Raw genomic sequence first — 22,709 nt, forward strand, 5'->3', positions numbered from 1 at the left:
ATATGGTAGAATCAAATACTCTTCATAGATGGAAGGGTCTTAAGGTGCTTTACCAAAATTGTGAATTTTTGACCCTGGGGTCTCACGTTTCCCCCTGGGGAGGGGGTAAACTTTACTATAGTTTATATAGGGAAATCACATTTTGGACCAACATTTGTTTAATTGCCATTGAAGGTAATTCAATTTAGGTTAGCATTATCAGTATTGGGTAGCAGTTTGATGGTATGCACATATGAGCCCTGACTAACCCCCCGGGGCTATTGTGTGGGGCCAAAAAGGGTTGAATTGACTGAAATTTCAAAAATCTTCTTCTCAAGACTCAGATATGGTAGAATCAAACACCCTTCATAGATGGAAGGGTCTTAAGGCGCTCTACCAAAATTGTGAATTTCATGACCCTTGGGTATCATGTTACCCCGGGGGCTTTTGGGTGGGGCCAAAAAGGGTAGAATTGACTGAAATTGCAAAAATCTTCTTCTCAAGACCCAGATATGGTAGAATCAAACACTCTTCATAGATGGAAGGGTCTTAAGGTGCTCTACCAAAATTGTGAATTTCATGACCCTTGGGTATCATGTTACCCCGGGGGTAAACTTTACTATAGTTTATATAGGGAAATCACATTTTGGACTAACATTTGTTTAATTTCCATTGGAAGTAATTAAATTTACGTTAGCATTATCAGTATTGGGTATCAGTTTGATGGTATGCACATATATATGAGCCCTGACTGAACCCCCGGGGCTGATGGGAGGGGCCGAAAAGGGTCGAACTGACTGGAATTTCAAAAATCTTCTCCTCAAGACCCAGATATCGTAAAATCAAACACTTTTCATAGATGGAAGGGTCTCAAGGTGCTTTACCAAAATTGTGAATTTCATGATCCTGGGGTATCATGTTACCCCGGGGGTAAACTTTACTATAGTTTATATAGGGAAATCACATTTTGGACCAACATTTGTTTAATTTCCATTGGAAGGAATTCAATTTGGGTTATCATTATCAATATTGGTAAGCAGTTTGACGGTATGTACATATCAGCCCTGACTGACCCCCCCGGCTGATGGGAGGGGCCAAAAAGGGTCGAATTGACTGAAATTTCAAAAATCCTCTTCTCAAGACCCAGATATGGTAGAATCAAACATTCTTCGTAGATCGAAGGGTCCTAAGGTGCTCTACCAAAATTGTGAATTTTATGACCCTTGGGTATCACGTTTACACCTGGGGAGGGTTGAATTGACTGAAATTTCAAAAAAAAATCTTCTCAAGGACCCAGATATGGTAGAATCAAACACTCTTCATAGATGGAAGGGTCTTAAGGTTTATGACCCTAGGGTCTCACGTTTACCCCCTGGGGAAGAAGAGGGGGGGGGGCAAAATTTATTATGGTTTATAATGGCAAATGATACTTTTGAGCCAGCATTACCCCCAAGGGCTGTAGGGTGGGGCCCAAAGGAGTCAGTGTGCTAAAATTTCTTCATTTTCCTTGTTAAGAATCAGAGGTGCTAGTTTCAAATACTTTTTAGTCTTAAATCTGTATGCTAGATATTGAATAAGGTGGTTTTATTGTTTTTTGTTACTGAATAATATTTCTGTTTTATTACATGTAGGGTATTGTGAAGCACACACCAAAATGGAACCAAATTGAAATAATAGTCAAAAATAAGAAAATTATGAATTTTCATGTAAAGCCAGATGTTGATATACAGTGAACAAGGTGTTATTGAATATATTCTCGCACGAAAAGTTCCAATGCAACATAAGAGTCAATGAAAACTAAAAGATATTTTTCGTGAATTAGTGGGTTTTTTAAAATTTCAAAAGTGGCCTTATCTTCCATTGTGCAAAAGTTCATTTAAAAAACATAAAAAGCTGATAAAATATTTATTTATTTAATGAAATTAAAGAAAAAATTAGTGATCTTACTCCTCGTCATACATCTGTCCATGGGGCCCCCAGCTGTTGTAGTTGTCAAGGAATGGTAGAGTTAGATAGGAGCGGTCATAATGGAGGAAGAAGTAACACCAACAGGTATGGATACCAGGAGGATCAAGTTTCCTGCCATCGTGGTCTTCTGTAAGCTGAACTATTATTTGGCTACGTTTATAAAAGTCAGGATGTCCTTCAAACAGATCCAAAAAACCAAGCATCTCCTGGTCCACTTCAAATACTTCACCATGAATTTTCTGAAATATTAATGAATTTTATTGTTCAGTTTATTTGGGTTGAAATACACAATTTTTTTTAAAAAAAAAAACACAAACCTGTTCAAGAGACAACCTCTATTAAGGAACCACCTGTGTAAAGAGACCACTTTTATAGAAACTGTACCTATACCTTGTGAGTTTCCTGGATGTGGTCTTTATATGCGGGTTTGGCAGCATGTATACAGATTACAGGAGATCATTTTAAGCCCACCATCATCTGATGGTGGCGCGGGCTATTCAAATCACCCTGGGTCCGTGGTCCGTGGTCCGTCCATAAACAATTCTTGTTGATATTGAAAGTTTGTTTTCAGTATTTCCCAAGAAGTACCAGAGGAATCTTTCTCAAATTTTATATGTAGGTTCCCCTTGGTCCTTAGCTGTGCAGGGCAACTTTTGAGACTGATCGGATAAACAACATGGCCGACAGGCAGCCATCTTGTATCTTGATAGTGAAAGTTTGTTATCAGTATTTCTCAAGAAGTACCATAGGGATCTTTCTTAAATTTTATATGTAGGTTCCCTCTGGTCTTAGCTGTGCAGGCCACCTTTTGAGACTGATCGGATAAACTACATGGCCGACAGGCAGGCATCTTGTATCTTGATAGTGAAAGTTTGTTATCAGTATTTCTCAAGAAGTACCATAGGGATCTTTCTTAAATTTTATATGTAGGTTCCCCTTGGCCCTAGCTGTGCAGAGTTATTTTAGAGACTGATCGGATAAACAACATGGCCAACAGGCAGCCATCTTGGATTTTGATAGTGAAAGTTTGTTATCGCTATTTCTCGGGAAGTACGGGAGGGATCTTTCTCAAATTTTAAATGTAGGTTCCCCTTGATCCCTCGTTGAGCATGCTATGTTTTGAGACTAATCATAAAAACAAAATGGATTAAAAGAAGAACTAAACAGATCTTTCTCATATTGCAATGATCGATTCTATTTCTTTCACATTAAGTACTGTACTAGTAAATATGTGAAATGACAAACTCACTTTGAAGGTTGGCTTTCATACACATCAGTATTAAGTTTAGATCAAAAGTTACCTCAAGGTGCATTTACCGTTAACATGACTCAATCAAACAGATTAGAGGAAAGAAGAGAAAAGATTAAACTGACAAAGAACTAATGAAGATGGTACAAAGGTGGGCGCCAAGATCCCTGTGGGATCTCTTGTTATGTAATAAACACTAGTTTATTCACAGGAATTGTTGAATTAGGAAGGATACAGCTGGTCTTTACAGGCAGGTGGTGTTTAACGATGGGTTTTAATCATAACACATGGTCTTTTATAAAATTGGCTTAAACCGGTTGAGTTGTTTGGAGACACTATCAAAATGAATGAGACGACAAGAAATAAAATAAAGGTCTGAAGCACAGGGTTTTTGATTTCTATACATTTTCCTGTTACTGACATGTATTCAGCAGGGAGTGCATATAGGTAAGTAGGACAAACTAAAGAGAAACCCCTGTGTTCCAAATGGAGTGTTGCAGCTAGCAGATTTATTTTAATTTCTATGATGTCCCCAATAAGACCACAGGAAGTTTTTATAGATATTTGTTAAATAACCCCAGATAAAAAGTATTCCAGGATCACTAGTGAGGTGATTGAGAGCTTATTTTGTTCACAATTAAAATGTTTTTTTTTTATGATATTTGGCTAAGAATAATAAGTACTTGATAGAATTTGTTTTTCCTGTGTTGTAAGAGGGCATCCACAATCATTGGCTCCTTTTTTTAAAAAAACCCATCCCAATATCATGACATAAACAACTGTAAAAAGTCCTTTTGCCAATAAACAAATAATTCAGTAAAGGCCATCTTGCTGTTTTACTCTATAAACCAGTGTTTTCATTTCATAGCACAGGGACCTGGGAACAAATGACATGATGTATAAATACTGTCCTAACATACATTCTGGACTTTGTTCTCATGCCAAGAGACCTGTATCGGTTACTTCTTACTTTGCCGGTTCCTTCAACAGACAGCATACAGGGTAAATTCCACTTCGCAGCCGATATCACTAGAGGATACGCCTTTCCTGTGAGACCCCTCCCCATGTAGGTAACTTCACCATCAAATATACCCTCCATCATTTTGTTGTTAGGCTGACCTCTTTTGAGAGTCCCATACACAAACACCTTGAACATACTGTTTGACATTCTTCTTGATTTTTAAGCTTCAAATTATTAAATTGACAGATTTCTCATTTCAAAGTACCATCCAACAGGTCAAGGATTGTAGAGACATTCTTACACACTAGAAACGTTTTTATATCATTCAACTGTGCAATATATTCCATCACATCTTCAACGCAGAAAAGTGCAAAAGTCTATTCCATAGTTAACCCATGTGTAGCTGCTTGACGACCAAAGGAGAGAAGGGACGTAATTCAAGTATTCAACTTTCAGATTACCTATATTTTGCACTGTGCACCACATTATTGTGTTGGGATTATATAGTTATAATGCTAAAGATCGAGTTAAGATCAGTACATAATCTATCATAATCTCACACCGTCTGGTGACAAATCAATCGACTAGGTTAATACGATATTTCAGATTTGAGCGGGTTAAACTTTAAATAGAAATCATCCATAGGGACCTGAGAATTCAGATCACAATGCATTTTGATGTGTATTTAGTATCGTAAGATATTTGGGATTTAAATTTATATATTATCTGTTTTTTCTTACCCAGGTAACAATCTGTGGGGTGGCATTTTGGTAACCCTTTCACCACTGTAGACCATAATGAACTCATCCATATCAATGCATGGTAGAGTCTACTAAAGTTACATAGGGGTGAAAGGGTTAAGTGTCGATTTAAACCCCTTAAACATCTGAACAATACACTATATATGCAAAGCAGAAATACTATACTCTTTGTTAGAAATCACAGGTCCCTGTGAAATGGTCTAGTACCATAGGCCTATATATATATATCTATAAATTTAACTTGTGAGGTCAATATGAACAGCACTATACTATATTAACCAGCACGGACTACCATTTGGTCAAAATATAATCTTTTAATCTGTTAACACCTTAATTATCCTTCGCATAAGTTTCAGTTGGATAAGCTCTCAGGCACTTGTTTTCTTGACAGTAAAATATGAATCTGTAAGCAGAAAAATCTCGATCTGCATTCAAGAATAATAAATTTACATGTATACATCTTCTTAACGAGGTCAAAAAAGCATATTCTTTATAAAATCCACCTGTTTAAAAGATCAGATTCATATGCTAGTATGGTGATAACAATAAGTTTAATAGATAGATTCATATGCCTGTGTCAGTTTTGATAAGATTAAATTCTCCAGTCCCTGTGAATGTAGTGGCTTAGATTAAAGACACGATATTTCGAAATTGTGTCACTGGGTCAAAACACTGAGAATTTAGTCATGGCGAAAAAAAAACAATTCTCAAAAAATTCCAAATACACAATTTGTCATATGCAGATTTGATCGGCCCCGCCCAGGATGGTGGTGTCTTTGTGGCTTAAAAACCATAAAACCATCTCCTCGCAGCAAAAATATTTACCTACCCTAGAGAGGCTACTAAGTGTAAGCAAGACAGTCTTCAAATAACAGGTTGTAGTTGGAACTAAGAGATTAAGGGACCATGTATACAGGTTTTATTATGACCTTATATATACCGGTAACCCTTTCAGCACTGTAGACAATAATGGACTCATCCAGATCAATGCATGATAAAATTTACTAAAGTTACACAGGAGGATACAGTTAACATGACATGCCAAATCCATAATGCCTTCATTTCGGCAAGTTTGTTCTACTCATCTCAAATTGTAGCATAAACAAGAGGCCCACAGGGCCTGTATCGCTCACCTGAACATTTTAGCAAGATTGAAGATGAAATAGCCAGATGTTATTGTACATGTATTTCATGGTTAGTCAGGGGTTATATTTATATGCAATCGGACAAAATCCTGTCATTCCTACAGGAAAAGGAGGATTTTGAAGAATTTGCTGTGTTTCCACTATTAGGCCCCGCCCCTCTGCCCCCAGGGGGTTAAATCCCAAAGTTTATACAAAATTGGTTCCCCTTCACCCAAGGGTGCTTCTTCCCAAATTTTGACAAAATCCTGTCATTCCTACAAGTGTTTTGAAGAATTTGCTATGTTTCCCTTATTTAGCCCCACCCCTCTGCCCCAGAGGGTCAGACCCAACATTTATACAAAATATAGTCCCCTTCAACAAAGGATGCTTTAGACCAAATATGGAAAAAATCCTGTCATTTCTACATAAGATTTTTTTAGAAATTTGCTGAATTACCCCTTTTGGGCCCCACTTCTCAGGACCCAGGGGGGTCAGACTCACCAATGATACAAAATTGATTTCCCTTCCCTATAGGATGCTACTGTTCAAATTTGGTCAAAATACCTTCCTCCAAATGGAAGAAAAAGGATATTAAAGCTATTCCTCTATATCCCTAATGGGGGTCAGGCCAACCGTTAGTACACTATTGGTTCCCCTTTACCAAAGGGTGTTTCATACCAAATTTGGACAAATCCTGTCATTCCTACAGAAGCTTTAACCAAAGTTGACATTTGACCCATGACTAGCATTTAAAGTTGACCTTTGACCTCATTACTGTAATTGAAAAACATATTCGCACTACTCAGGTCTACATAACATACCCAAGTATCATGACTCTAATTCAGATGGTTCTTAGGATATTGTAGTTTGAAATTTTTAACATATTTGACCCCGGTGACCTTGAAAGTATGTCAATGTAATTTTAATGACAAAACTTTATAGCACTCCATCCCAAGTACCTACTGGCCAAATATCATGACACTGGGCTTTATGGAACTTAAGAAGATTGTTAAAGCTTTAACCAAAGTTGACATTTGACCCTGACTAGCATTTAAAGTTCACCTTTGACCTCATTACTCTAATTGAAAAAAATATTCGCACTGCTGGTCTACATAACATACTCAAGTATCATGACTAGTCCAAATGGTTCTTAGGATATTGTAGTTTAAATTTTTGACATATTTGACCCCTGTGACCTTGAAATTAGGTCAGGGTCATTTTAATGACAAAACTTTATAGCACTCCATCCCAGGTACCTACTGGCCAAATATCATAACCCTAGGTCCTACAGTTCTTCAGGAGAAGTCGCTCAAAAGAAAAAGTTGACGGATGGATGACAGACGCCGCAGTAGCTCACATTGCCCTTCGGGCCTGGTGAGCTAATGAACCAAACATACCCAAAAGTATCATGTTCCTATATAAAGTATAGTAAACTTTGACCCATTCCCCAGGGGCAAACATTGAGCCTGGGGGTCATGGAATTCACAATTTTGATAAAGCACCTCAAGACCCTTCCATTTATGGCGAGTATTGGTTTCCAGCCTATCTCAGTCTGGAGAAGATGACTGTTGTCATTTCTGGCTATATGACCCCATTTGGGCTCAGCCCCTCAGCCTCTGGGGACGAGACAGGGTTAAATGATGTCTAAGTATCAAACTGTAATCTCATGGTTATAGTGTAAATCAAGTTTGAAGATTTCCAGTAGAAAATGAACAAAAATATACCCAAAAGTTGGATTTTCCTACATAAACTATAGTAAAATTTCATTGAAATTGGTTCAGGGGTTTTGGAGAAGAAATTGAAAATGTAAATTATTTACGGATGCACAACAACAGACACAAGCCGATCGCAATAGGTCACCTGAAAAATCTCAGGTGATCTAGGTCCTAATAAAAGATAATTGACCCCTATGACCTTGAATATAGCTCAAGTTTTATCATTTAAAGTAAACACACAAAGTGGCCCTTCATCCCAGCATGCTACAGGCCAAATTTCATCATCCTGGGCCATTTGGTTATTCAGAAGTCCATATATATATACCATAGCTTTCCGGTGCAAAATAGTGAGACCAGTGATTATTTTTAGAGAGATTTGATTAAAAATAGCGAGATTTTTTCTCTGAATTTTAGTGAGAAATTTGTGAGACATTTAAAACATTAATTATATAGCATATAACATAGTATTAAATCATTTGTGTTATATTGAAGCCTCTAATTACTTTGTTATAGCCAAAATTGAAGGTTTACACGGGAAATACGGTCCAGATAAAGCTTTTTAACATTTAAAAGTAAATATATGACACAAAAGGCAAAAAATAAGAGTAATTCAAAAAAGAAGAAATTCTAGAGGTATGTCCTTGTTAACCCGGGTTAGAAAATAAAATATGTCTCAAAACATTGGGAATATTTAAAGGGGCTGGTCGGGGAAAAAATTACAAAATAAATGGGTCTAAATGCGTTCTCTGGCCTTCCAAAAGTTATACCACAGCAATATGATGGTTGAGTTCTGCTTGCAATGTCCAGTTTTGACCACTGAAATCTCGGGGAAGTCCCGTGTAAATTTAGCACATATCTATTTATATATGTCACGTGGTTGTTTCGAAAGTGAAGCAGTGAAGATAACAACAATAGCACGCCGTCATGTGCCATGTCGGACTCAACTAGCGAACAAGACAGCAATACCATACGTAAATAATTGTTTTCAAAGGTCATGTATGATGCAAGTGTAGTATTCCTACCTATATGTTGTTGTTATATATAACGGTATTAATACCTCGTGCCTGTATCACGTTTTAATTTGTGATTAATGCTATGCAGAGGCTCAATGAAAATGACCGCCTCTGGATTATAGGTATGCTTCAAGCTGGTATGGGCCAAGCCGTTGACTCTACACGTTTTCATGTCCATCGAAACACAATCCGGGATTTGTGGAGACGACATCAACAGTTTGGCCACGTCGGAGATCGACCTCGTGCGGGACGTCCACATGTGACGTCACGTCAACAGGACAATCATATTTGGCTTGTCCATTTGAGAAATCGCTTCCAAATGGCAAATTTGACTGCACGGACAATCCCTGGGTTGCTACCAATAAGCCCCAGAACTGTACAGAACCGATTGCGTGAACGAGCTATCCGTCCGCGACGTCCTGCAATCCACCCAGTTCTCCTGCCATGTCATTGTGTAGCACGTCTGGACTGGTGCAGAAGGCATCTGCGATTTACTCGACGGGATTGGGCAGGCATTTTGTTTACGGACAAGTCACGAGTCCACCTGGATAGTCGTGACAGCTGTTCCAGAGTGTATCGTCGCGTTGTAGAACGTTTCCATGACATGTGTGTGGTACAAAGATGCTCTTTCGGTGGAGGCAGCGTTATGATTTAGGGCGGCATCACAGCCAATGGGAGAACGCCTCTGGTAGTTGTTAACAGGAATTTGAAAGCGCTACGCTACCGTGACGTGATCCTCTGGACCCACGGCGTTCCATTCGTGCAAGGGCAGCAACGTCACATTACGCTACAGCAGGACAACGCCAGGCCACACGCAGCTCGTGTCGCTATGGACTTTCTGGCCCAGCAGCACGTTGACGTGTTGTCCTGGCCTGCTGTATCCCCGATCTGTCGCCCTGGGCATAGAACACGTCTGGGATGAATTGAAGCGCAGATTATGGGCATTACCTAATCAACCGGTGACGTTGGCTGATTTGGCTGCAGCGTTGGTACAGATCTGGAATGCTATCCCACAGGCTTGCATTCAGGCAAACGGTGGACATACGAGGTATTAACTTTGTGAACTCAATTTTGACCCCTGCTGTGTTTACGTCACTCCTGAGCGGAACTTACCGATTCCATAACGTGGAAAATGGAATGCAACTGTTAATAAATAACAAATAAATTGTCCCTCAAAACCTTGTTGTTCTACATCATACACATTTATTTTTATAACACATTTTAGGCATGCACAGTTTCTTTTTTTTGGTAGTATATATATCCAATTCTGAAGAAATTTTATAGTCACCTCAAACATTTCCGTTTCGGTACACTATGTTTTTGATTGTAATGAATTAGCAGCTCTTATTTTGCTGTTTAAGGTTCACATATTAATTAGCAACTAGCCCCCACTGGATGTGGGATCACTGATTAAACGCTTAATAGTTCACACATCTATGAGCAAATCACCAAGTCATGCCAAGTTGTATAAGGTTTTAAATGTATTTGACCTCTTAAATATAAGTGAATGTCATTCATTTGAGAGAAAAAAGGTAGCCCTTCATGCATACATGTTACCAGCCAAATATCATAACCCTAGGTCTCATGTTTTTTTCGGAAGTTGTTTGATAGTTTTTGGTTATTCAGAAGAAGTTGTTTAAAAGTAAAAAAGTTGATGCAAGACGAACGCATGGCGTATAAAGCTCATTTGCCCCTTACTCCCATAACATGAGAGGCCGTTGGTTGGCCTTTTTTCAATCGGATATGATTTTGCCGACTTACGCGGCGCCTGTCAGAAGTTTTTCGCCGTGTAAAACCTCTAACATTGTTGGAAGTAATTTGCCCCTCTGAGCCAGCGAGCTAAAAAGTAAAGTAAACATTTCAATCTTTAAGTTCTTCTCATTTATTAATTACCATTCCTGACATTCTGTAATAATAATGAGCAACTGTATATCTAATGTGTTAATATGGTTCAGTTATGTTTTTTTTGTTCTATCCGGATAGATTCTTTAAACTTTGTACTTCTTGTGTTACTTTTTCTGTTGCACTCTTCAAATCTTCAGCATCAGTCACTTGAACAAGTAGACCTTTGCTGATAGAGGAGAGATTAAAATCTAATCCAGATTCCGATCTCAATCTGAGTAAGTTTTGTCCTCCTTTTCCAATGATACGTCTATATATTCCATCACAAATGACAACATCCTCATCTATAAACACTTTTTCTATGCAGGATCTTAATCTTTGTACTTCTTGTGTTACTATTTCTGTTGCACACTTCAAGACTTCAGCATCAGTCACTTGAACAAGTAGACCTGTGTTGATAAAGGAGAGATTAAAATCTAATCCAGATTCCGATCTCAATCTGTGTATGTTTTGTCCTCCTTTTCCAATGATACGTCTATATATTCCATCACAAATGCCAACATCCTCATCTATTAACACTTTTTCTACGCGGTTTCTGATTCTTTCCACTTCTTGTGTTACTTTTTCTGTTGCACTCTTTAACACTCCAGCATCAGTCACTTGAACAAGAACAACATCTTGCAGATTTGTTCTAGTATCAAGGTCAAAATCTAACCCAGTTTCCAATCGCAAACTTTCAACATTCCGTCCACCTCTTCCGATGAGAAATTTACAAATGGATTGATGGATATCAGCATCCGAATCTGTTAACACTTTAGCAGCGAGCTTTCCTTGCTCTTCTGTCGCTACGGGTGTGGTAGAGAAGTAATTGAGTCTGCCGACAATCGCACAGACACGTGGTTTGCTTACAAGGCGCCGAATTCCTTTTCCGTCCCTTGTCAGAGAGGAACACGGACTTGATCCGCTGGATTTGAATCCTAGGTCTTGGAACGAATATTTTGCATTGCTTATTGAACCGAAACTTGCGAGTCCAGAATTAAGAAGCCGGTAAGCTGATCGTGCTCTAACCAAACAACCTGCCATTTTGTTTTTGGCGGTGGGTGCGACTAATGACCGAAACAGGATTCATAAGTCGATATCGACTGCCAGTATCCTACACGGCCAGGGACAGCCCCATAGCGATATATGGACAGTCCGCTAACGGCGATGCATGTCTTTGCATCTGCTATTTTGTCACTGCAACAGTATCATGTAGAGTCAGGAAGACAAACGATTAGAGACTAATTCATATGCTAAGAATAAGTTAATAATGGTAAGATAATGAAAAGATTCTATCTGTTTAATAAATAAATTACATATTAATTTTTTATTTTTGTTAATTGTTTTTATATACATGAGTGCAGTCTGAATTTCAAAGTCAGATTTTTGTTGTTAACTGTTACATGTTAGTAGTGTGGCCATATGTCCACTTTGATATTTTTTTAGCGAACATGCAGTTTGATATTGAACATGAGTTAATGATTTATTTTAAAAATTAGGCGATAATGAACAAAGACTCTTGGAGATATTATTAACAGGTTTGATGGTGGAGATTATTTTCCTAAATTCATGTATCTGTACTGTGGATGTAATTTAACTTGGTCATGACAGGACACAGGCGGTTTGGATTTTAGCTCAGGTATTAAATTCCAGATAAAAGCGCCTGTGCTCGAACACAATACATTTTAACATCTCTTGAATGCTTCTTAAGATATTGTTGTTTGAAATTTGAAATTTTGATTTTAAAGGTTTTAACCCATGTTGATTTTTGACTCCGGCTAGCACTTAAAGTTGACATTTGACCTCATTACTGTAATAAAAAAAACGAGTCACAGCGCTGGTCTACATAACATACACAAGTATCATAACTCTTGTCCAAATTGGTTCTTAAAATATTGTTGTTTGAAGTTTTTAACATATTTGACTCATGTGACCTTGAAAATAGGTCAAGGTCATTTTAATGAGGAAACTTTACAGCACTTCATCCTCGGTACCTACTGGCCAAATATCATGGCCCTGGGCCTTATGGAACTTGAGGAGAAAATTGTTAAAGCTTTTAACCCATGTTAACATTTGACCCCCGACTAGCACTTAAAGTTGACCATTGACCTCATTACTGTCATTAAGAAAACGATTTGCACTGGTGGTCTACATAACATACCCAAGTATCATGTCTCTTGTCCAAATGGTTCTTAGGATATTGTTGTTTGAAGTGTTTGATATATTTGACCCCTGAGACCTTGAAAGTAGGTCAATGTCATTTTCATTCTCAAATTTTGTTGGGTTCTATCCCTAGAAGCCACCGGCCAAATATGAAGATTCTATACTTTTCAGTTTTTCAGAAGAATTCGTTTGAAGCGTTTCACATATTTGACCGCTGAGATCTTGAAGGTAGGTCAAGGTCATTTTCATTCTCAATCTTAGCCTGGCTCTATCCCAGGAAACAAGCAGCCAAATATAAAGATTCTATACCTTTCAGTTCTTCAGAAAAAGTTGTTTAATTGTTTGACATATTTGACCCCTTAAACCTTGAAAGTAGGTTAAAGTCATTATCATTCTCAAACATTGTCTGGCTCTATCCCAGAAAGCCCCTAGCCAAATATAAAGATTCTATACCTTTCAGTTCTTCAGAAGAAGTCGTTTGAAATGTTTGACACATTTGACCCCATGTGACCTTGGAAGTAGGTCAAGGTCATTTTCATTATCAAACTTTTGTTGGGCTCTATCTCAGGAAGCCACCAGCAAAATAAAAAGATTCTTAACTTCTTGGTAAGTCAGAAGAAGTTTTTTGAAGCGTTTCACACATTTGACCGCTGTGACCTTGAAAGTAGGTCAAGGTCATTTTTTATTCTCAAACTTTGTCGGGTTCTGTCCCAGGAAGCTACCAGCAAAATATGAAGATTCTATACTTCTTAGTCTTTAGAAGAATGTGTTTGAATCGTTTCACATATTTGACCCCTGTGAAAGTAGGTCAAGGTCATTTTCATTCTAAAACTTTGTCAGGCTCCTATCAACAAAGCTTTCAGCCAAATATCGTGACTCTAGGCCTGTTCGTTCTTCAAAAGTTGTGTAGGAGAAAAAGTTGACGGAAGACGGAAGACGGATGCCGCAGTATAATGGCCAAATATCCTCACTCTGATTTTGGCCAAAATGTAAAAAAAATATTGGCCAAAATCCTTTAAAAGATCGAAACCTCTAATATGCTTGAATAAATATTGAATAATCCATCAATGAGCATTTAGAAGTGTGCCGTTACTTAGATGTAGGCAAACAAAGGTGACTGCTCCTTACTGATGAGAATTTTTATGAGCTAATCGATCATGTGTACTTGTGATGTCATAGTGGCAGGTTTGGGTCACTGGTACATATAAGTGGAGCTAAGGTTCAGTCATCCTCGATATCCAGGGGTAGCGACATCCTCGATATCCAGGGGTTACGACATCCTCGATATCCAGGGGTTACAACATCCTCGATATCCAGGGGTTACGACATCCTCGATATCCAGGCGTTACGCTCATTTTCGCTCTCTACACCCCTGCAACATGTCACAGCAAAATTGAAGGCACGAAGATAGCTGTTTGATTGGTCTCGGGTAAAAACAAGAGGCCCAGAGGGCCTGTATCGCTCAACCTGAATATGTTTAAAATAATTGGTATCAAGTAAAGATATAGCAAATCATGGTAGGTGCTGTAAGTACATATGAATTTTCAGAAAGATCCATCCAGTACTTGAGATATAGTGAGAATAAACTTCAAACAGAGCCCCACCCGTATGCCCCTAGGGGTGTCATACCCACCGTTTATACAAGATTGAGTCCCCTTGGCCCAAGGATGCTCCAGACTAAATAAGGATAAAATCCCTTAATCCCAATGGTCGAAGAAGGATTTTAAAGGTTTTACCTCTATTTCCCCTATTGGGGCCCTGCCCCTCAGCCCCCATGGGAGCCAGACCCATTCTTTATACAAAATTGGTTCCCCTTCCCCCAAGTATGCTTCAGACAAAATATGGAACAAATCCATTCATTCCTACAGAAGAAGAATGATTTTAAAGAATTTGTTATATTTTCCCTATTGGGCCCTGCCCCTCAGCCCCCAGGGGAGCCAGACCCACTCTTTATACAAAATTGGTTCCCCTTCCCCCAAGTATGCTTCAGACCAAATATGGAACAAATCCTTTCATTCCTACAGAAGAGGAGGATTTTAAAGAATTTGCTATATTTCCCCTATCGGGCCTCGCCCCTCAGGCCCCTGGGGGGCCAGACCCTTGGTTTATACAAAATTTGTTTTCCCTTCCCCTAAGGATGCTCCCGACCAAATTAGGTCAAAATCTGCTCAGTCGTTTATGACAAGTAGCAATTTTTAGGAAAAGTTGCCAGATGCAGCATAAGCTCACGGTATATGAAAGCCAGTTCTTGATTCAGGGATGTTTTCTTGCTATTTTGTCAAAAAAGAAATAATCAAAAACATATCTATGTTATAATGATACTTTTATTGTCTGTTTCTTCTTAGACAAGTCTTTGATATACAAAGTAGTTGTATGTATACACAACAGAATTTAACAATACATAATATCACAGTAGTGTTGGCTATAGATACTTTTACATACCGCTGAAACACAGTACAGTTTTGTATTAGTAGTCAATGATACATACTTGTTAGCTCTCCAGCACACAGAAGTAACATTGTTGAAAAAATGTTGTTCATTTTCAGGTACCAGGTACATGTATTATTTCCTGAAAATATTGCTTTTCTCATTACATTCATAGATGAAATAAACTAAATGTAAAATGTACAGATTTGTCACTTTTCGCACACAAAAATATACAAACAAGGTCAATCTGTAATTAGAGCTATTCTATTGAAATATGTACATCTAACGACATCTGAAAAAGTAAAAATACTTATATTCCAGGAAATAATGTAGCTAAAACCCTTTTATGTTGGTTATGGCCAATTTTTTAAAAACATGAAGTCTGAAGATGAAGTACATATTTTAATTGAATAGCCCTCAAGGAGGCATCCTACCTTACATAATAAACATATGATTTGTGACAGAGTTATCTCCCTTGATTGTGTGCATTATGGATGTGTTCTTTCTCAGTATAAATCCCTGTTTACCGATTTGTTACGGAGGAACTCTCCTGGATAGAAGATAAATTCAATATCGCAGTGACATAGTATATCAAATATCCTTCCTCTCTCCATATCATGAGTATAAGGCCAAATGGCATCATATGTTTGTTTCCACATCATGATTTCTGTCACTTTTTAAATGTTTTGGAAATTAAAAAAAGATTATTGATTTCCTAAGTAAACCTTTCGCCTACTAAACTGTTACATAGAAAAGTATATATTTTTTTTACATTTAAAAAGCAACTGGTGACATGGAATATGACTTATGTCCATATCATAAAATTAAATTCTAATACTTTTCAAACTATTTCTCTATCAATACCATAAAATTAAAATCTAATACTTTTCAAACCAATTCCCTTTACGTTACAAACAAAAATAAACTAGAGTACCCAAGCTTTTGACAAAACATGAAAAAACCCACATTTATTTCACTTGGCCTTAATGCCTTAATTACTCTTCATTATACGTCCAATAGTGTTTCATTAGAAACTACCACAAAGTCAATTGCCATTGACCGTAACAGGATACAAAACAGAAAATCTTAACGTACAACATGCACGCTGTACCAAGGTACTAGATTTCTTTCGAACTATATAATCTCACAATGATTTCATGTCCAGATAAAATGACGTCATGAAAAAGCAAGGTTAATATACAAAGCACCTATTTCGTATCTACAAACAGGACATCTATGCAATACGAAGTATTCACAAGTAGCGAATCTTTAATATAAGAGTTATTTTAGATATATTAAAATACAGAAAACTTTTCAAATTTTTTTCTTTCTATTTTTCAAAATTTGTAAACTTTGGGCTGTACATGGGTGAAAAAGAGGTGAAGGTTGATGATATCTAAAATGGAAATACTACAATTAATGATAAATAATTGAACACTATTTGCAAGTATCAACATATGCATGAAAAACCTTTTTTAAAATAATACACAATTTTATAGGAAATTTTGGTCATGACGTCGGCAACATGAAAACAGTCTGACCTGTTTAATCTGACAACCTGGCCACACAACCATTTGGTTAGATTAACTTGTTTAATCTGACACTCTATTTGAAACAATAAAGCAGGTTTTCAGATAACATAGGTATCATCAGGTAGTTTTTCCTAAGAGGTGGCATCACAGCATTTTGGTATCTTGGAAAAGACAGAATGTTGGAATGCATAGGGGTTAGGTTAGACAGGATGTCAGGAAATAACAGGTTATTGGAACACTTGAAGGTCATATTAGCCAGGATGCTGGAATACTCAGGGGTCAGATTAGACAGGACATCAACATAGTCAGAGTCAGGTTAGATAGGTTAATAACATTTATTCCAATGTTACATCATATTTCCAATAAAATACTTGAACAGTCACACCTTTCAAAAAAATATACATCGAAAACAAAAGCACACACACATTATACAAAAAAAAACACAACAAAACTCTGCATTTCTTTATGTAACAGAAAAAGGTCATGATTTTCCTTTGACAATACTTGATAGTTGCGGATTGTCAAACAACATGTCACAGAGCACTTTTAAAACCAACAATTAAAGAAAGAGAGGTAAACAAGAGGTTATCACCTCTTCACGGCTCAAGTTGAATCAACTTTATATCAGCAGTGTTCTTTAACTGGTATATGTGTACCGTGTTCTTTCGAAAATTAATTGCACACAACCTTTATCATATGACAGATATTAATGTTTTCATTCATATGGATGTTGCTTTTTTTTGAAAACCAGATACCTTTTAGATGTAAAGGATGAGTGTACCAATATGAGATTTTTCACAATATCAAGTAAGACACATATATACCTATTAGGAAAGAAAGCACATTTCATGTAAATATATCAATCATGTGGCATTGCTTCCCCAATACTCCTTTTTATGTTGTACAGTAGTACCCGATTATACTGCCATCATTTGTCAAGAGAAAGTTTGGTGTTATAAAGGGGTTTGGCGATAAATTGAGGGAAATGTATAAAGGAGAAAGGAACATTGAAAGATGTTGGCAGTAAATGAAGTGGCAAATGAAATGCAGAGCATTATATCACGGTTTTACGCTATATACTGAACACTTATCGTCCATATAACTGAGGTACATACACAACTATATTAGCACCTATGTGGAATAGGAAGTATCAAAACCAGTGTTTCTGGCGTATAGTTACCTCTCATGTTGTGGCATTCATCCCTCATTTTGATGCTATGCATGAATTCCTGAATAGCAACACTGATAAAGAGGAGGATTGTCATTCCACTTCCGTATTATTTGTTTATTTTGTTTTGTTTTTAAATAGGGTAATACCTAATTTCAAACTGTAATTCCGTAAATTACATCACTAGAGATTAATATGGTACACTTCCATAGAAAATGACTTCAATATTTAATTTTAGTGAGAATTTGCCCATTTACATGTCCATACATCGTACTGCTAACTATAATAAATATTCAGGAACAAGAAGGACTGAAAACAAAACTGCAGCAAATATATAATCCCAAGTTTGCTTATTCTTTCATGAATAGGAAGATATTTCTCCAGAAAAATAATTGTATCCTACATCAATACAGGAAATTCTTATTGATTTCCCCTAATGAAAAATAAGGATATGAAATTTGAAATATCTTTGATCATGTATATATGTAAAAGTTAGAATTACAAGCATTTCACATTGAGCCATTAGCATGATAACTATAGGTCATTCATACCGGGAACGGTTTTACAAAGTGATTAACCCTTTCACCCCTATGTAACTTTAGTAGACTCTACCGTGCATTGATCTGGATGAGTCCATTATGGTCTGCAGTGGTGAAAGGGTTAAGAACATCAATGATCCACCGACACAGAGAAGTCAAAAACACAAATGTTATGACTGTGTGTTTTAATTTTTCTAAAATTTAACAAGCAAGAGTCAGTCAACACATAGAATGTTATATGATTTGTTGATTGACTATTCTATGCTTAATTAAAGGGGCTTTCACAAAGAATTACATATTCTTGATGTAGTTTAAATAACTGCTTTAAAAAACTATCTGTATATAAAACTTATATCATCAATCATCCTACTGAATTAGTTAATAAAAACAAAATTCACCGATTGAAATTTTCCTGGATTTATATAAATAAAACATAAATTAACGAGATTAAAATTCTGTGATAATGTTTAATGTTTGTAGATGTAGTTCTCAGGAATGACAAACTATGAAACACTGGTACTAATTTCAAGCTTTTAAATGAAAAGTTGTCAAATGATCAGAATCACAAAGATGTTTTCCCTGAGTAGGGTGCTACCTCATAATATATGAGAGTCTGACACCAAAGAAGTTTGTTCATGAATAGCTGGCAATCTGATGTTACCGATTAAATCCTAGACAAAAGTTCGTTACTCTATCAGCACCACACAAGTTACCTCCGCTTGGTCAGTCATGTCGGATAAGTAATGGCACTTTGAATAAAGTTCCCCAAGTCTAACCTAGGTAGACCTGTTGTTAGGAAAGGTATCTACTATACTGGAAAGAAACACAATGCCTGTTACAAAAAGGACATATACATTACACTTCCAAGGTCCTGTGTTAATTTGCTCATAACAAGAAGTACATTAACATTATACGTTCAATGCCCTGTGCTTATTTGTTCATTTCACACAACCTATATATTCTCACAATGGAGAAAATGACCGGCATACTTGTATTATCCATTCCGATATAATTTTCCCGTGAATCTCCACATTCAAAACAAAGCAGTCACCTTCTTCAGAAATCGGAAACTTTTCTGGGCAACATACTTATATAAATTAACGTACACGTCAATGAATACAAAATAATGGATGGGCGTATGTATACGTTGTACAAACAGATGGTGTCATGTTTTGAGCGAGACATTATTCCCTCTTTCTCCTCTCCTGCAGTGGAAGGAGAAAAATTGTCACAGTTATCTCCCCTGTTTCCTCCATACTTTCCTCTGCAAAACATATCACATGTAATGCAACATAGTAATAATGCTGTAGAAAAAACACTGTCAATTATCACTTGGTAGATGACAGCTATGATGACAACAATGATATACAACATTCCTAGATGATTTTAGATACTGTATATATTTAATGCTTTACTGGACAGGCGCTGCCTAATTTTACTCCATAAAGATCAGCAGCATTGGCAGAGTAGATAGATGATTTCAGCCACTGTAGCTGATGCTGGGCTTGACAGCTGCCGCCAAATGCAGTCCGCAGGTGGAGATGACGACGATGATACAGGAAACGATTTTAGACCTTGTATTTATTCGCAGATTGCCACATTTGATGATAAATAGTGTATAAGAATTATAAGTCCTCTAATGCTGAAAAATATCAAGACCCCTCCTGGTTTCGGATTTCTTCGAGGCGCTGTGACAGGTACTTTAAATAGTCTAGAAGGAATCCCGACAGCCCTTGTTCTACTGCTGATTGAGGTATCCAGCCCTGCAGACACAAAACAAAATTACTGTATAAGTATTAAAAATATATAAAAAAAACAACAACGCAATATTGAATATTTATACCGTAGTATTTAAACCAGTACAGTGTACAACTCTCTGTGGATGGTGGATAACTGAACGACTCGTTAGTGAAACGGATGTAAAATCAATCAATCAATCAATCAATCAATCAATCAGTGGATGTCACTTTCGCCTCTTAGTATTATCTGAGTGTGAAATCTCTAAACAACACTGGACAACCATTACCAGGCCCTCCAAAGATGACAGTAATAGATTTATAACATCATCGCAATTACACATTGGGGGGATGGAGACCCAACATCACTAGAAAGAGGTAAATTCCATAGAGGCGATAGAAATCAAGGGGCAAATTCCTTGTGGTATACAACAGTTCTCATAGTAGAAAGTAAATACAAATAGAAGAGATTTGCAGCAAAACCGCCGGATCCTATTTAAATCTGTAATCTTCAATTTAAGATATTGTGTCCGCACACTGATTTTAAATTTAAGCTCACAGATTACGGAATCCTGCAGTGTTGTTGATCATCCTTTCTAACATCACACATACATGTACTTCTTACCCGGTAAATGTGTTATCTAAAAACAACACTATGCAAAAATTACAGAGCCCTCCAAAGAAGGTAATGATAGCTTTATAACATTATTTTAATTTCATAATGGAGACTGGATGTCAGTTCTAACCTTTGAACAGGAAAAGTGAGGGGTGGTTCTATTTATGTTTAATCATATGCAGAGCCTAGCGTGATTTCTTAATTTATCAACTACCTATATAACTCTGTCAATGCCGGAAGGGGGTAGCAGTCCTATCCTTCTTTACAAATGTTGCATCCTTGATTCCTAAAGTGCTGGGTATTTATAAAAGTGGAGATTTCCAACAAAAGAGGTTTCAGCTTAAGTTTACGCTGATCTCATCAAGTGGTATTTAGGTAGAAACACAAATTTTATCCTTGTTTGACGCACTTAACTAACTACCACAGGATCTAGTCGTATTAACTACCACAGGATCTAGTCGTATAACGTGTCCATCAGGCATGTCAAGGCAAATGTTAAACTTCCCTATCAGCTTAAAGCTGCGTTATTCCGTCTTTGCGTATTGCAGAGTTATCTTCTCTTGTGAGAAGGTATTGATTGTTACGTCATTTGTTTGTGGGAGGAAATTACGTCGTTTTCTCAAAAATTGATGACGTTATTCTCGCAAACAAATGACGTAACAATCAATACCTGCTCACAAGAGCAGATAACTCTGCAATACGCAAAGACAGAATAAGGTAGGTGTAGGTAGTAGTCACAAAACAGATATGTTAGCACCAGTTTTACTAAAATAAAAATATCTTGGATTCAAGTTTTACGCAACTGTGTCATTAATTTCATAAAGCTTTTAATAAAACTGAGTCAAATTATAAATCTAATGGTAAAATAGGCCAAACAAACACAAATTCTGTGTTTCTCATAATGGTATGAAAATACATAAGGTTGGAAGGCAAACAAAGCATTTTATTTTTAATAAAAAATTATTTTTTTAACACATTTAATATTAAGTCGATGGTTTAAGACTAAAAATAGTGATTGTTGATCAAAACCTTAACTAAGTTAAGTAGGGAGACTCAAAAACACAGATATTTATATTCCATGAGGCCTTGCTTGTACATGAATGTTGATTCCCTTCAACGTGTATATTACTCTGTTATTAATGGATTTCAGGTAAACATGCAAATTTAAGTTAATGTCATTAACGATATTTTGCTGTAACATGAATTTACCTTAAGACTTGAATTTAAAAACCAGGTGAGTTCACATTTGTTGGGGTCGTCCTTCATGGCCTTCAATATTAGACCTCCAGGTCCATTCTCGCCTCTGAAAAACATTATATAACATTGTGGGTTAGACTTAACGTTGACCAAACAAGAGGTAAAATGGACCCGTAGGGTTTTTTAAATGGTGGCTTTGACATCTGTCTTTGATTTCAAATCATTTTCAAACCAGTCGGGACCATGATAAGAACTCTTCACAAAGTTTCATCAATGATATCTAAGGTATTATTTGAGTTTGAATTTCAAAATGTAAAATGTCAACTAAGAGTGCAACCCAAACAATGCAGGATGATTATATATAATAAGATATCATTTTCAAGATATTTGAAATAATTTTAATTGCAAATCTTTAAAATGATAAAGTTCAACAAATTTCAAATTTTGATGGAAAAAAAAATTTGATATCAGAAAAAAAGGCAAGAAATATTACCTGTAAATATTTTCAATTTTCGCTTGTACACATTGGTAAAATTAATTAAACTTGGACTGAATCCTGGATTGTATTATAACCTTGTGCGGAGATGAAAATGGGCTAATGGGCAAAAAGGCTGAAAATGAGATTTTTTTAAATCCAAAGGAAAAAATTTAACTTTACGTTACGCTAAAAATCTGAAAAT

The 22,709-nt window shown here is 36.7% G+C and overlaps 2 protein-coding genes across 6 annotated transcripts in view; both read right to left on the reverse strand.

Annotated features, from left to right (window-relative positions):
- Positions 1–1,867: 1,867 nt before the first annotated feature.
- LOC110460811 (gamma-glutamylaminecyclotransferase-like) lies at positions 1,868–4,601 on the reverse strand. The gene is made up of 2 exons (XM_021513970.1): positions 4,167–4,601; positions 1,868–2,186 (listed from the first exon to the last, which is right to left on the reverse strand). The coding sequence occupies exons 1-2, from the start codon at positions 4,362–4,364 to the stop codon at positions 1,923–1,925; spliced, it is 462 nt and encodes a 153-aa protein (XP_021369645.1). The 5' UTR covers positions 4,365–4,601; the 3' UTR covers positions 1,868–1,922.
- Positions 4,602–18,933: 14,332 nt separating this feature from the next.
- The window catches only part of LOC110460755 (stAR-related lipid transfer protein 3-like), a 59,524-nt gene continuing 55,748 nt past the window's right edge, over positions 18,934–22,709 (reverse strand). For all 5 annotated transcript variants that reach the window (XM_021513867.1, XM_021513868.1, XM_021513871.1 and 2 more), the window contains exons 13-14: positions 22,042–22,135; positions 18,934–20,243 (exon numbers count right to left, since the gene is read on the reverse strand). In XM_021513867.1, coding sequence (XP_021369542.1) covers positions 20,133–20,243; positions 22,042–22,135 — 205 coding nt within the window. In that variant the 3' untranslated portion in view covers positions 18,934–20,132. The remainder of the gene's footprint in view (positions 20,244–22,041; positions 22,136–22,709) is intronic.

The sequence above is a fragment of the Mizuhopecten yessoensis genome, unplaced genomic scaffold, assembly GCF_002113885.1.
Source record: "Mizuhopecten yessoensis strain PY_sf001 unplaced genomic scaffold, ASM211388v2 scaffold10479, whole genome shotgun sequence".
Taxonomy (NCBI): Eukaryota; Metazoa; Mollusca; class Bivalvia; order Pectinida; family Pectinidae; genus Mizuhopecten; species Mizuhopecten yessoensis.

Bases quoted from the DNA above. Each gene is read 5' to 3' on its own strand.
- LOC110460811 (XM_021513970.1), bottom strand. From the start codon at position 4,364: ATGTCAAACAGTATGTTCAAGGTGTTTGTGTATGGGACTCTCAAAAGA. The intron at 2,187-4,166 runs GTAAGAAGTAAC...TTAATATTTCAG, and splicing joins CTGTTGAAGGAACCGGCAAA to AAAATTCATGGTGAAGTATT.